Genomic DNA, 13,004 nt, shown 5'->3' on the forward strand with positions numbered 1-13,004 from the left:
TCAACTGGCAGCTTCATTAAATAGTACCAGCAAAACACCAGTCTCAACGTCAACAGTGAAGAGGCGACTCCGGGATGATTCCTCTCTTGGCTCTCTTCAGAACTGCCATCTTGTCCTTGAACCTTAAGAACTTGACCACTATAGACCTGGGTCTGTCACCTGGGCTGATTACAGGTTTGCCCATTGAAAAAGTGCTCAGAAAGTGACTTTGTACCTGAATACCAAAACATTCAAGAGATAAGGCTGCTCAAAGTTGACCTATTTTGCTTCATCACTGCAAAGATCAACGGTTGAGATTGGATGTAATTTAAAAGCTTGTCAAATGATTTTTAAAATGTTTTTCATTAAACATTTATTAAACATGTAGTCTGTAACACAATTTGTGCGAGAGGTGCAAACTTTGAACTTTGAACTTGAAAGCAAAGGTTGTCTAAGATGAGAGAGCTGAAGACAACTTGGAGTTAGACCAACTGCCCTTTTTTAATTAGGCTAGGCCTAACTATCCATTTCCCTGTGTGTTCAACGAAGTCCCTTTTGGATCACTTTGATATTTTAAGTAGAAATTGTGCTCCAATATTGGATTTTAAAAGCCTGTGATATGGAATGAAGTGCCCTTTTTGATATACAGGGATTCTTCTGCTATTGAACTACTTGGGTGTGCCGCCTAAGCATTTTTTTCTGGGTCACCTAAGTCCAAACAGTATGATAAATTAAATGCAAATTCAGGATGGAAAAATGCTTTCAGTGTAAGCTAAAATGACTATAACCAGATAAAAAGCATATAGAAAAGACAATGGACATATATTTTAAAATAATCTAATCTTTGTTAGTTCTCAATCACCAAAATGACAACTAGACAGTCGGGGAGAATTGAAAATTCACAAAACAATGAATTTAGCAGTATTGAGATTATTATTATGTTTGAGTAAAACAACACAGCATTAGCCATGGCAAATGCATATAATTGCAGGAAATTAGCTTTAAAACTGCAATATTTTCTCAGCTCCGTGGATAAATTTGTAGTATTGCAGGAAATTGGCTTTAATGCAAAAATGTCTCTAGGCCAAAGGGCTTCCAATGTCATTTAAAATTCAGCCGCATCAACGGGCCGATTTTTAATTTCTGATTATTATTTATTTCTAGGGCTGTCAAACGATTCAAATAATTACTCGAGTTAATGTATTTTGTGGTCTTGTAGCTCAGTTGGTAGAGCGTGGCGTTTGTAACACCAGGGTAGTGGGTTAAATCCCCGGGACCATCCATGTGTAAAATGTATGCACGCATGACTAGAAGTCGCTTTTGGATAAAAGCATCTGCTAAGTGGCATATATTATTAATGGCGACACGCATCCATAAGTACTGTTAAAGCTTGAAGCATTTTAAATGCGTGTAACTGTAGGAAAAATAAACTGTCTCTATGGATACAACAATTACCACGACGTGTTCTCCGAGCATGCACTGACCAACTGGCAAGTGTCTTCTCTGACATTTTCAACCTCTCCCTGTCTGAGTCTGTAATACCTACATGTTTATTAATAAAGCAGTCCACCATAGTCATTGTGCCCAAGAACACTTAAGGTAATCTGCCTAAGTGACTACTGACCCGTAGCACTCATGTCTGTAGCCATGAAATGCTTTGAAAGGCTGGTCATTGAGTAAAACAACACAGCATTAGCCATGGCACATCAACACCATTTTCCCCGAAACCCTAGACCTACTGCAATTTGCATACCACACCAACAGATCCACAGATGATGCAATCTCTAGTGCACTGCACACTGCCCTTTCCCACCTGGACAAAAGGAACACCTACGCGAGAATGCTGTTCATTGACTACAGCTCAACGTTCAACACCATAGTGCTCACAAACTCATCACTAAGCTAAGGACCCTGGGACTAAACACCTCCCTCTGCAACTGGATCCTGACTTCCTGACAGGCCGCACCCAGGTGGTGAGGGTAGGCACCAACACATCTGCTCACCAACAACAATGAGACAGCCTATAGGGAGGTCAGAGACCTGGCCGTGTGGTGCAAGGACAACCTCTCCCGCAACGTGATCAAGACAATGGAGATGATTATGGACTACAGGAAAAGGAGGACCGAGCACAGCCCCATTCTCATCGACGGGGCTGTAGTGGAGCAGGTTGAGAGCTTCAAGTTCCTTGGCGTCCACAACACCAACAAACTAACATGGTCCAAGCACACCAAGACATTCGTGAAGAGGGCACGAGAAGTCTCCCCCTCAGGAGACTGAAAAGATTTTGGATGGGTCCTCAGATCCTCAAAAGATTTTACAGCTGCACCATCAAGAGCATTCTGACTGGTTGCATCACTGTCTGGTATGGCAACCCCAAGGCACCACAGAGGGTAGTGCGTACAGCCCAGTACATCACCGGGGCCAAGTTTCCTGCCACCCAGGACCTCTGTACCAGGCGGTGTCAGAGGAAGGCCCTAAAAATTGTCAGACTCCAGCCACCCTAGTCATAGACTGTTCTCTCTGCTACCACACGGCAAGCGGTTCCGGAGCGCCAAGTCTAGATCCAAGAAGCTTCTAAACAGCTTCTACCCCCAAGCCATAAGACTCCTGAACGGCTAATTAAATAGCTACCCAGACTATTTGCATTACCCCCCCCACCCACGCTGCTGCTACTCTCTGTTATTATCAATGCATAGCCAGTTTAATAACTACCTAAATGTACATAATTACCTCGACTAACCGGTTCCCCCACACATTGACACATTGACTCTGTAATGGTATCCCCTGTATATTGTCCCACTATTGTATTTATTGCTGCTCTTTAATGATTTGTTATTCTTGTCTCTTTTTTTTGGGGGGGATTTTCTTAACTGCATTGTTGGTTAAGGGCTTGTAAGTAAGCATTTCACTGTAAGGTTTACACCTGTTGTATTTGGCGCATGTGACAATTTGATTTGAACAATGTTATAAGTACACTAACCATCTGTACTGAGTACTTTACACATAGGCTTTCACACTCCCGCCCTCCCACACCCTCTCTCTTTCACTGGGCGAGTTCGTTTTGCATTGCCCGGTGCCCGGGCTGGGCTAAGTTTGCACCTTTTTTAGGCCATTCCATTGGTTCTTAAATAAAGGTGAAATACAATTCTAATAATTTCTGTTTTTCTTTCTCCCCATCCAACAGGACAGCTAACCTGTCATAGTGGTCATCATGGATCTGTATGACCCTCAGACGCTAGGCATCATGGTATTTGGAGGCTTCATGTTCATCTCAGCCCTTGGCATCGTCCTGGTCTCCACCTTCTCCATGAAGGTAGCCTAACTTGTTAATATAATAATCGTAATGTATACCATTTAGCAGATCCAAAGCGACTTAGTCATGCGTGCGTGCATTTTTCTTATGGGTAGCCCCAGCAGCACTCAAACCCACAACACTGGCATTGCAAGCACCATGCTCAACCTACTGAGATACACAGTTGTTGTTGTCGTGGTGGTGATCATGTATTACATTTAACTGTTATGTTTTCTCATTCTTCTCCATGAAGGAGACCTCGTATGAGGAGGCTCTGGCCCAGCAGCGTAGAGAGCTGGGCAAGATGGCACCTCCCAGCCAACTGACCAAGAAGGACAAGAAGAAGGACAAGGTAAAACGAGATAAAACACACCTCTACTCAAATGCCTTTTTGTAGAATTATTCTAGCTGTGTGTGTGCCTGCGTGCATTTTAATGCACATACATACTGTAGCGCATTTTGATTGTCATATATAATGTTAAAGTGTGTTCTAAATTAAATGTATTATTCTAATCATTAAGATATCTGAGAAGAAGAACCGTGGTAAGAAGAAAGATGACAAGCCCAATGGGAAGCTGCCGGAATCGGAACCAGAGGAGTTCCCAGTGGCCGTACCTGAACCAACCCCAGCCCCAGAAAGAGTCACTGCTCCTGCCCCAGCCCCAGAAAGAGTCACTGCTCCTGCCCCAGCCCCAGAAAGAGTCACTGCTCCTGCCCCAGCTCCAGCCCCTGAACCAACCACTCACCCTGCTCCAGTTCCCACTGCCGTAGAGGCCCCACCTGCCCCAGTTCCCACTGCCGTAGAGGCCCCACCTGCCCCTGCACCAAAGGAGAAGAAGAAGAAGGAGAAGAAGGTGGCTAAGGTAGAGCCAGCTCAGGCGACCACCACCCCCATTGCCCCCTCCAAGCCTGCACCAGTCCTGGAGGCTGTCACCAAGGAGGTCCCTGTGATGGCAGTGCCCCCAGTGGGCTCCCAGCCGACTGCAGCCAAGGCTCAGGAGGCCAGGGCTCAGGAGGCCAGGGCTCAGGAGGCCCAGAACCCTTCTAAGAAGAAGGCATCTTCCAAGAAAAAAGCTGAGTCTGGTAAGGAAGCTTGGTCTATTTTCAATGTATTTCAATAATTTTACACATTTATTACTTCACATAACTAGAGAGCAACACAACTATTGATAATAAACATGTATTTTTTGTGACCAACTTTTTATTTAGTTAGTAATCTTTTCAAAAAGGGGTTACAGGTATAACATTAGAAGGGGGTTACAGGTATAACATTAGAAGGGGGTTACAGGTATAACATTAGAAGGGGGTTACAGGTATAACGTTAGAAGGGGGTTACAGGTATAACATTAGAAGGGGGTTACAGGTATAACATTAGAAGGGGGTTACAGGTATAACATTAGAAGGGGGTTACAGGTATAACGTTAGAAGGGGGTTACAGGTATAACGTTAGAAGGGGGTTACAGGTATAACATTAGAAGGGGTTACAGGTATAACATTAGAAGGGGGTTACAGGTATAACATTAGAAGGGGTTACAGGTATAACATTAGAAGGGGTTACAGGTATAACGTTAGAAGGGGGGGTATAACGGGTATAACGTTAGAAGGGGGTTACGGGTATAACGTTAGAAGGGGGTTACGGGTATAACGTTAGAAGGGGGTTACGGGTATAACATTAGAAGGGGGTTACAGGTATAACATTAACGGGTATAACGTTAGAAGGGGGTTACGGGTATAACGTTAGAAGGGGGTTACGGGTATAACGTTAGAAGGGGGTTACGGGTATAACGTTAGAAGGGGGTTACGGGTATAACATTAGAAGGGGGTTACAGGTATAACATTAGAAGGGGGTTACAGGTATAACATTCAATGTCATATTCAGTTAAGATATTTGCATTTGATATTTCCTAGTAACTTTTGGCTGCCACTCAAAAACAGAGCAACAGAGCAATGCATACAAAGATTTGAGGCCAATTTCATTATGACACATTTATTAGGTGTTAGTCTGTGAACAAAGTTGAAATGAAAAAAATTGATGGTCAGAATTATGGGATGCCAAGGTAATGTTTTTCTCTATTCTGGTCCAGTTAAAGGATGATTCCGTTACATTTAGATCTGTGGGCCATACTTTTTTAATGGCTAGCTCAGAGTATGGGCTTTCCAATAGTTTATATGTTACAGAGGTAGTCTGTTTACAAATTCCATAATTGGACAGGTTGACAGCTGGGTTTCCCATGGAACTCCATAGGCCAGCATAGCTGACTTAAATAAAAATACAGATCTTTCAGATCTTGGAATGTCCTAAAATCATTACTGTCCATGATATCGCCGATACTGCATTGGGGCGATGTGAAAGGCCGTCCTCTCGATCGCAAGGCATTATTAATATTGGCGTGTGGGCATGCCTTTTAGTTTCCTAGTTGCATATTTTTTTCAATTTTGTGGAAAATAGAAATTGTTCGAGCAATAATAGGGACAAAGTGTAGTTTACATTAAGAGATATCAATGAACACCACCGCTTCCAGTTCCATTTCTAACTAGTAGACTATTTGATTTAGAAAAATGGCTCCTGGATGCTGATTGACGCAACGCGGAGTGCCTGGACACAGCACTTAGCCATGGTATATTAGCCATAGATCACAAACCCCCGAGGTGCCTTATTTCTATTATAAACTGATTACCAACGTAATTAGAGCAGTAAAAATAAATGTTTTGTCATAACGGTGGTATACGGTCTGATATACCACGGCTTTCAGCCAATCAGCATTCAGGGCTCGAACCACACAGTTTTATACCAGACAATATACCATGGGTATGATGCAAAACTACTTGTTTACTGTTCTAATTACGTTGGTAACCAGTTTATAGTAGCAATAAGGCACGTCAAGGTTTTGTGGTATATGGCCAATATACCACACCTCCTCGGGCCTTATTGCTTAATTGTATAATAGGCCGGACTATATACTATCTACAGGGGGACTTGTGCTACTACACTGCAGAACAAAGCTCAGTTGTTTTCTCTGTGGTGGACTGATTAGAATGAGAAATTGGTGTGCTCAGCTGAAGTTTGTTCGTAACACAGTGTTTGGGTGCCGGGTTCAAAAGGTATACACTGGAAGAAAGAAAAACCTGCACTCACTGAAATATTCTTTAAGTTTTCTTGTCATTTTTTTAGCAGCACATGTCAGAGCAAATGGACACGTTTCGGCGGCATCTGACGAAGGCTGCCGTGGTGGACTCTGATCTTAGCCAGTCTAACTGGGTGTGGTCTGGTCGAAAGACTACTACTGCACACACATGGTCAGGGCCCAAGGCCTCTGTGTGTGTGTTGGGTTATGTGTGTGTGTGTGCCACCAAAGTGCAGCTACTACAGCTGCACAAGAACAACAAGTACAGGACCACAAGTATAGTAGTTTCTCCTAGGGTTGTAAAATTCCAGGAACTTTCAATAAATTCCATGGTTTTCCCGAAATCCCTGTTGGAGGAATCCTGGAATCGGAAGGGAATAAGCAGGAAATCCGGAATCCTCCAACCAGGATTTCTGGAAAACCAGGGAAGTATGTTGTCTGTAGATGTCATTCTTCCTTATATGGGTTGTGTTTTTGTGACTGACAGACAGACCAACACAGGAAGTGAGGTAACTGCTAGCTAGGCTGTTAAAAACATATCTTTCTGTTTTTAATGAGTGGAAACGGTAGTCTAGGCAGGAACTACTTTAGCCAAAACACAAGCACTACTGTAACACTCTTACTACAACAATGACAATGTGTGTGTGTGTGTGTGTGTGGTAGCCTGTTCAATTCTCAGTCTGTTCTTGGCTGCAGTGGCGCCCTCCTGCTCAGTGTGTGCATGTTAATGTGTGCACAGCTCTGGCCCTGTTGTGTGCTAGCTGACAAAGCCTCTCAGTAACTCAGACAATAGGGAGTTTCTCTGGTGCCACAGGGGCTGTGTCTGCCTGGTACCACTCTGCCCTCTCAGCCAGGGGTTCAGCTTGCCCAGTTCCCACCCATTCTGCCCTGAGCCATGGGAATTTACTCATATATTAAGCATATTAGACATACAGTTGAAGTTTACATACACTTAGGTTGGAGTCCATTAAAACTCATTTTTCAACAACTCCACAAATTTCATGTTAACTAACTATAGTTTTGGCACATCTACTTTGTGCATGACACACGTAATTTTTCCAGCAATTGTTTACAGACAGATTCTTTCACTTATAATTCACTGTATCACAACTCCAGTGGGTCAGAACTTTACATACACTAAGTTGACTGTGCCTTTAAACAGCTTGGAAAATTCCAGAAAATGTCATGGCTTTAGAAGCTTCTGATAGGCTAATTTACATCATTTGAGTCAATTGGAGGTGTACCTGTGGATGTATTTCAAGGCCTACCTTCAAACCCAGTGCCTCTTTGCTTGACATCATGGGTAAATCAAAAGAAATCAACCAAAAATTGTAGACCTCCACAATTCTGGTTCATCATTGGGAGCAATTTCCAAAAGCCTGACGGTACCACGTTCAAACAATAGTACGCAAGTATAAACCCCATGGGACCACGCAGCCGTCATATGCTCAGGAAGGAGGCGAGTTCTGTCTCCTAGAGATGAACGTACTTTTGTGCGAAAAGTGCAAATCAATCCCAGAACAACAGAAAAGGACCTAGTAAAGTTGCTGGAGGAAACAGGTACAAAAGTATCTATATCCACAGTAAAACGAGTCCTATATCGACATAACCTGAAAGGCCGCTCAGCAAGGAAGAAGCCACTGCTCCAAAACTGACATAAATAAAGCCAGACTACGGTTTGCAACTGCACATGGGGACAAAGATCATACTTTTTGGAGAAATGTCTTCTGGTCTGAAGAAACAACAATAGAACTGTTTGGCCATAATGACCATCGTTATATTTGAAGAGAAAGGGGGAGGCCTGCAAGCCGAATAACACCATCCCAACTGTGAAGCACGGCGGTGGCAGCATCATGTTGTGAGGGTGCTTTGCTGCAGGAGGGACTGGTGCACTTCAGAAAACAGATCGCATCATGAGGGAGGAAAATTATGTGGATATTGGAGTGGCCATAACAAAGCCCTGACCTCAATCCTGTAGAAAATTTGTGTGCAGTACTGAAAAAAGCGTTTGTGAGCAAGGAGGCCAACAAACCTAACTCGGTTACAACAGCTCTGTCAGGGGGAATGGGCCAAAATTCACCCAACTTATTGTGGGAAGCTTGTGGAAGGCTACCCAAAACGTTTGACCCAAGTTAAACAATTTATAAGCAATGCTACCAAATACTAGTTGAGTGTATGTCAACTTCTGACCCACTAGGAATGTGATGAAAGAAATAAAATCTCAAATAAATAATTCTCTCTTCTATTATTCTGACATTTCACATTTTTAAAATAAAGTGGTGATCCTAACTGACCTAAGACAGGGCATTTTTACTAGGATTAAATGTCAGGAGTTGTGAAAAACGGAGTTTTAATGTATTTGGCTAAGGTGTATGTAAACTTCCGATATATCAACTGTATTTAGCCTTCATTTATTGCCTTTTACCCCACAAACACCCCACGAAGACAACTGATAGCTGCCAAATATCAACCAAACCTAATAGAGTAGAATGCCCTACTAGACTGCCCACAGTGCCCAGTTCCCTCCCCTGAGATTGTGAGAACTCACAATCTTACGATGGCAGGCAACCTGTATCAGACAGTAGGAATATTCCACGTGGCCTTTTACCCCTTAACTTCCCAAGTTCTGCCAACATTGTATTCCTGTGCACAGTAACTGCCCTTTTGATGAGTGCTTTTCTCAGTAGAGAAGGATGTTTTATTAATAGCTATGATTTCCTCTCCTTACTTGTTGCATCTGACTCTCTAGGTGCTTGTAATAATATGTAATAACATCTCTCTCCCTGTCGTGCTCTCTGTTTAGCCATACCAGTGGACTCTGGTCTGGATTCCCCCTGTACCTGCCCTACAGGGCCCTGGTCTCTACCGTTAGCAGTATGGTGATCAGTCAGGGAGAGGCCCAGCGCCTCATAGAGATCCTGTCTGACAAGGCTGGCATCAGACAAGACACCTGGCAGATGGTATGACCTGTGGCGGGGGATGGGAGATACTGTTGGGGGGGGGGGGGTGATATGAAATCACTCTGGGGAGGAGGACATCATGCATGACATCGTGGTATGACCCGGGATGGGAGATACCATTGTGGAGTTGAAGGGGAGTTGACAAATGTAAGGCTTGAGTTGGAGGGTAGGGAATCCAGCAGGGCATATAATACAATCTGGTCAGAACTGGATGGGAGATGTCATTTGAGGGGGTTGGACTGGGAGTGTGTGACACTGACACACGTCATGCATGAGGAGGATGGGTGATTGGTCAGACACTCACAAATACACTACAGTTGTTGATTTTGATATTGATTGTGACTAACTTCCTGTGTGTGTGCGCATGCTACTCAGGCTACTCAGAAGGGCGACCCGGTGGCTGTGATGAAGAAACACTTAGAGGAGAATCAGAAACAGCTGGCAACTCAGCAAGAGGACGCCACCGCAGCCAAGAACAGACTGAGGGAACTCACCAAGGTAACACGCACACACACAATGCGCAGGAGTGTGTCACCGCAGCCGAGAACAGACTCTGAGAACTCACTGGGGTAAAAAAAAACACATTCTCACACATTGAGAATATCTCTGAAAATATGACTTATTTAACCACATAACTAGAATCCCCTCCCATGGATGAGTTGAACAATTGTTTACCACTGTTGTCTGTGTGTAGGAGCCAGGGTTTGGGTCAATTCGAATTGAAGTCAGTCAATTCAGGAAGGGATTTGGAATTTCACATGAAATATTTTCATACTTTTTTTTTTTGGAATCACTTCCTGAATTGACCCCAGTCCTTGTAGGAGCTGTCTGACAGTCTGTATCTCTCCTCCTTCTGTAGGAGCTGTCTGCTGAGAAGTCCAAGGTGGCCAGTGTGGAAACCAGGCTGAGCTCCCAGCTCTCGTCCAGGGAGCAAGAGATGATCGCTCTGCAGGCTCGGATGCAGGCCTCCTACCAGGACCACGTAGCACAGACCCAGAAACTCACCGCTAAGGTACTGTATATAGAATAGAATGCAGGTCTGTCTCTGTCTGTCAGCTTCTGTCTTTTTCTCATTTGAATTTAGTATACTTTAAATTAGTTATGTAAAGATTTCCAAAGCATTCCAAAACTTTAAGTCAAAAGTCCCTCCCTACTCTCAGGTCATCAGTCTTCAGGAGCAGTTGGAGTCAGGTCCCACTGCCCAGCTGGCTTGTCTGCAGCAAGAGAACTCTATCCTCAGAGATGCCTTGAACCAGGCCACCAGCCAGGCAGAGAGCAAGTAGGTGTCTGTTCCTAACCTAAACCCTAACCCCTAACCCTGAACCAGGCCACCAGCCAGGCAGAGAGCAAGTAGGTGTCTGTTCCTAACCTAAACCCTAACCCTGAACCAGGCCACCAGCCAGGCAGAGAGCAAGTAGGTGTCTGTTCCTAACCTAAACCCTAACCCTGAACCAGGCCACCAGCCAGGCAGAGAGCAAGTAGGTGTCTGTTCCTAACCTAAACCCTAACCCCTAACCCTGAACCAGGCCACCAGCCAGGCAGAGAGCAAGTAGGTGTCTGTTCCTAACCTAAAACCCTAACCCCTAACCCTGAACCAGGCCACCAGCCAGGCAGAGAGCAAGTAGGTGTCTGTTCCTAACCTAAACCCTAACCCTAACCCTGAACCAGGCCACCAGCCAGGCAGAGAGCAAGTAGGTGTCTGTTCCTAACCTAAACCCTAACCCCTAACCCTGAACCAGGCCACCAGCCAGGCAGAGAGCAAGTAGGTGTCTGTTCCTAACCTAAAAACCCTAACCCTGAACCAGGCCACCAGCCAGGCAGAGAGCAAGTAGGTGTCTGTTCCTAACCTAAAAACCCTAACCCTGAACCAGGCCACCAGCCAGGCTAACCCTGTTCCTAACCTAAACCCTAACCCTGAACCAGGCCACCAGCCAGGCAGAGAGCAAGTAGGTGTCTGTTCCTAACCTAAACCCTAACCCCTAACCCTGAACCAGGCCACCAGCCAGGCAGAGAGCAAGTAGGTGTCTGTTCCTAACCTAAACCCTAACCCCTAACCCTGAACCAGGCCACCAGCCAGGCAGAGAGCAAGTAGGTGTCTGTTCCTAACCTAAACCCTAACCCTGAACCAGGCCACCAGCCAGGCAGAGAGCAAGTAGGTGTCTGTTCCTAACCTAAACCCTAACCCTGAACCAGGCCACCAGCCAGGCAGAGAGCAAGTAGGTGTCTGTTCCTAACCTAAACCCTAACCCCTAACCCTGAACCAGGCCACCAGCCAGGCAGAGAGCAAGTAGGTGTCTGTTCCTAACCTAAACCCTAACCCCTAACCCTGAACCAGGCCACCAGCCAGGCAGAGAGCAAGTAGGTGTCTGTTCCTAACCTAAACCCTAACCCTGAACCAGGCCACCAGCCAGGCAGAGAGCAAGTAGGTGTCTGTTCCTAACCTAAACCCTAACCCCTAACCCTGAACCAGGCCACCAGCCAGGCAGAGAGCAAGTAGGTGTCTGTTCCTAACCTAACCCCTAACCCTGAACCAGGCCACCAGCCAGGCAGAGAGCAAGTAGGTGGGTTCCCGGCCCCTGTCCCAAAACGTTTTTAGTATTTGCCACTACGAAGAATACGTTTAGTTTTGAGAATGCAGATGTAAATTCGTATGGAACACAGTAAATTAGGATTACTAGGTCTAGGATTAGTGTCTGACTAAGAGAAGAGACTGTCTACTGTGAAGCCTGCTCTGAGGTACACTACATGGCCAAAAGTATGTGGACACCAATTCAAATGAGTGGATTCTGCTTTTTCAGCCACACCCGTTGCTGACAGGTGTATACAATCGAGCATGAGGCCATGCAATCCCCATAGATAAACATTGGCAGTAGAATTGCCTTACTGAAGAGCTCAGTGACTTTCAACGTGGCACCGTCATAGGATGGCACCTTTCCAACAAGTCAGTTCGTCAAATTTCTGTCCTGCTAGAGCTTCCCCAGTCAACTGTAAATGCTGTTATTGTGAAGTGGAAATGTCTAGGAGCGACAACGGCTCAGCTGAGAAGTGGTAGGCCACACAAGCTCACAGAACGGGACTGCCGTTCTGTGAGCGTAACAAGTAATAATCGTCTGTCCTCAGTTGCAACACTCACCATCAAGTTCCAAACTGCCTCTGGAAGCAAAGTCAGCACAAGAGCTTCATGAAGTGGGTTTCCATGGCCGAGCAGCCGCACACAAGCCTAAGATCACCATGCGCAATGCCAAGCATGAGCTGGAGTGGTGTAAAGCTCGCCGCCTTTGGACTGGAGCAGGGTAAACGCTTTCTCTGGAGTGATGAATCACGCTTCAACATCTCTGTCCAACGGATGAATCTGCGTTTGGCGGATGCCAGGAGAACACTACCTGCCAACTGTTACGTTTGGTGGAAGAGGAATAATGGTCTGGCGCTGTTTTTCATAGTTCGGGATAGGCGCCTTAGTTGCAGTAAAGGGTGATCTTAACGCTACAGAATACAATGACATTCTAGACTATTCTGTGCTTCTAACTTTGTTTCAACATGACAATGCCCCTTTGCACAAAGTAAAGTCTATACAGAAAATGTTTATGGAGATAAGTGTGGAAGAACTTGACTGGCCTGCACAGAGCCCTGACCTCAACCCCATCAAAC

The 13,004-nt window shown here is 45.1% G+C and overlaps 1 protein-coding gene across 1 annotated transcript in view; it reads left to right on the forward strand.

Annotated features, from left to right (window-relative positions):
* The window catches only part of LOC115112953 (ribosome-binding protein 1-like), a 72,030-nt gene that overhangs the window by 17,211 nt on the left and 41,815 nt on the right, over window positions 1-13,004 (forward strand). The window contains 8 exon segments of the mRNA XM_029640051.2: window positions 3,164-3,292; window positions 3,525-3,623; window positions 3,793-4,354; window positions 9,200-9,223; window positions 9,226-9,356; window positions 9,732-9,854; window positions 10,216-10,368; window positions 10,517-10,635. Coding sequence (XP_029495911.2) covers window positions 3,191-3,292; window positions 3,525-3,623; window positions 3,793-4,354; window positions 9,200-9,223; window positions 9,226-9,356; window positions 9,732-9,854; window positions 10,216-10,368; window positions 10,517-10,635 — 1,313 coding nt within the window. The 5' untranslated portion in view covers window positions 3,164-3,190.

Source organism: Oncorhynchus nerka, linkage group LG28 (genome assembly GCF_034236695.1).
Source record: "Oncorhynchus nerka isolate Pitt River linkage group LG28, Oner_Uvic_2.0, whole genome shotgun sequence".
Taxonomy (NCBI): domain Eukaryota; kingdom Metazoa; phylum Chordata; class Actinopteri; order Salmoniformes; family Salmonidae; genus Oncorhynchus; species Oncorhynchus nerka.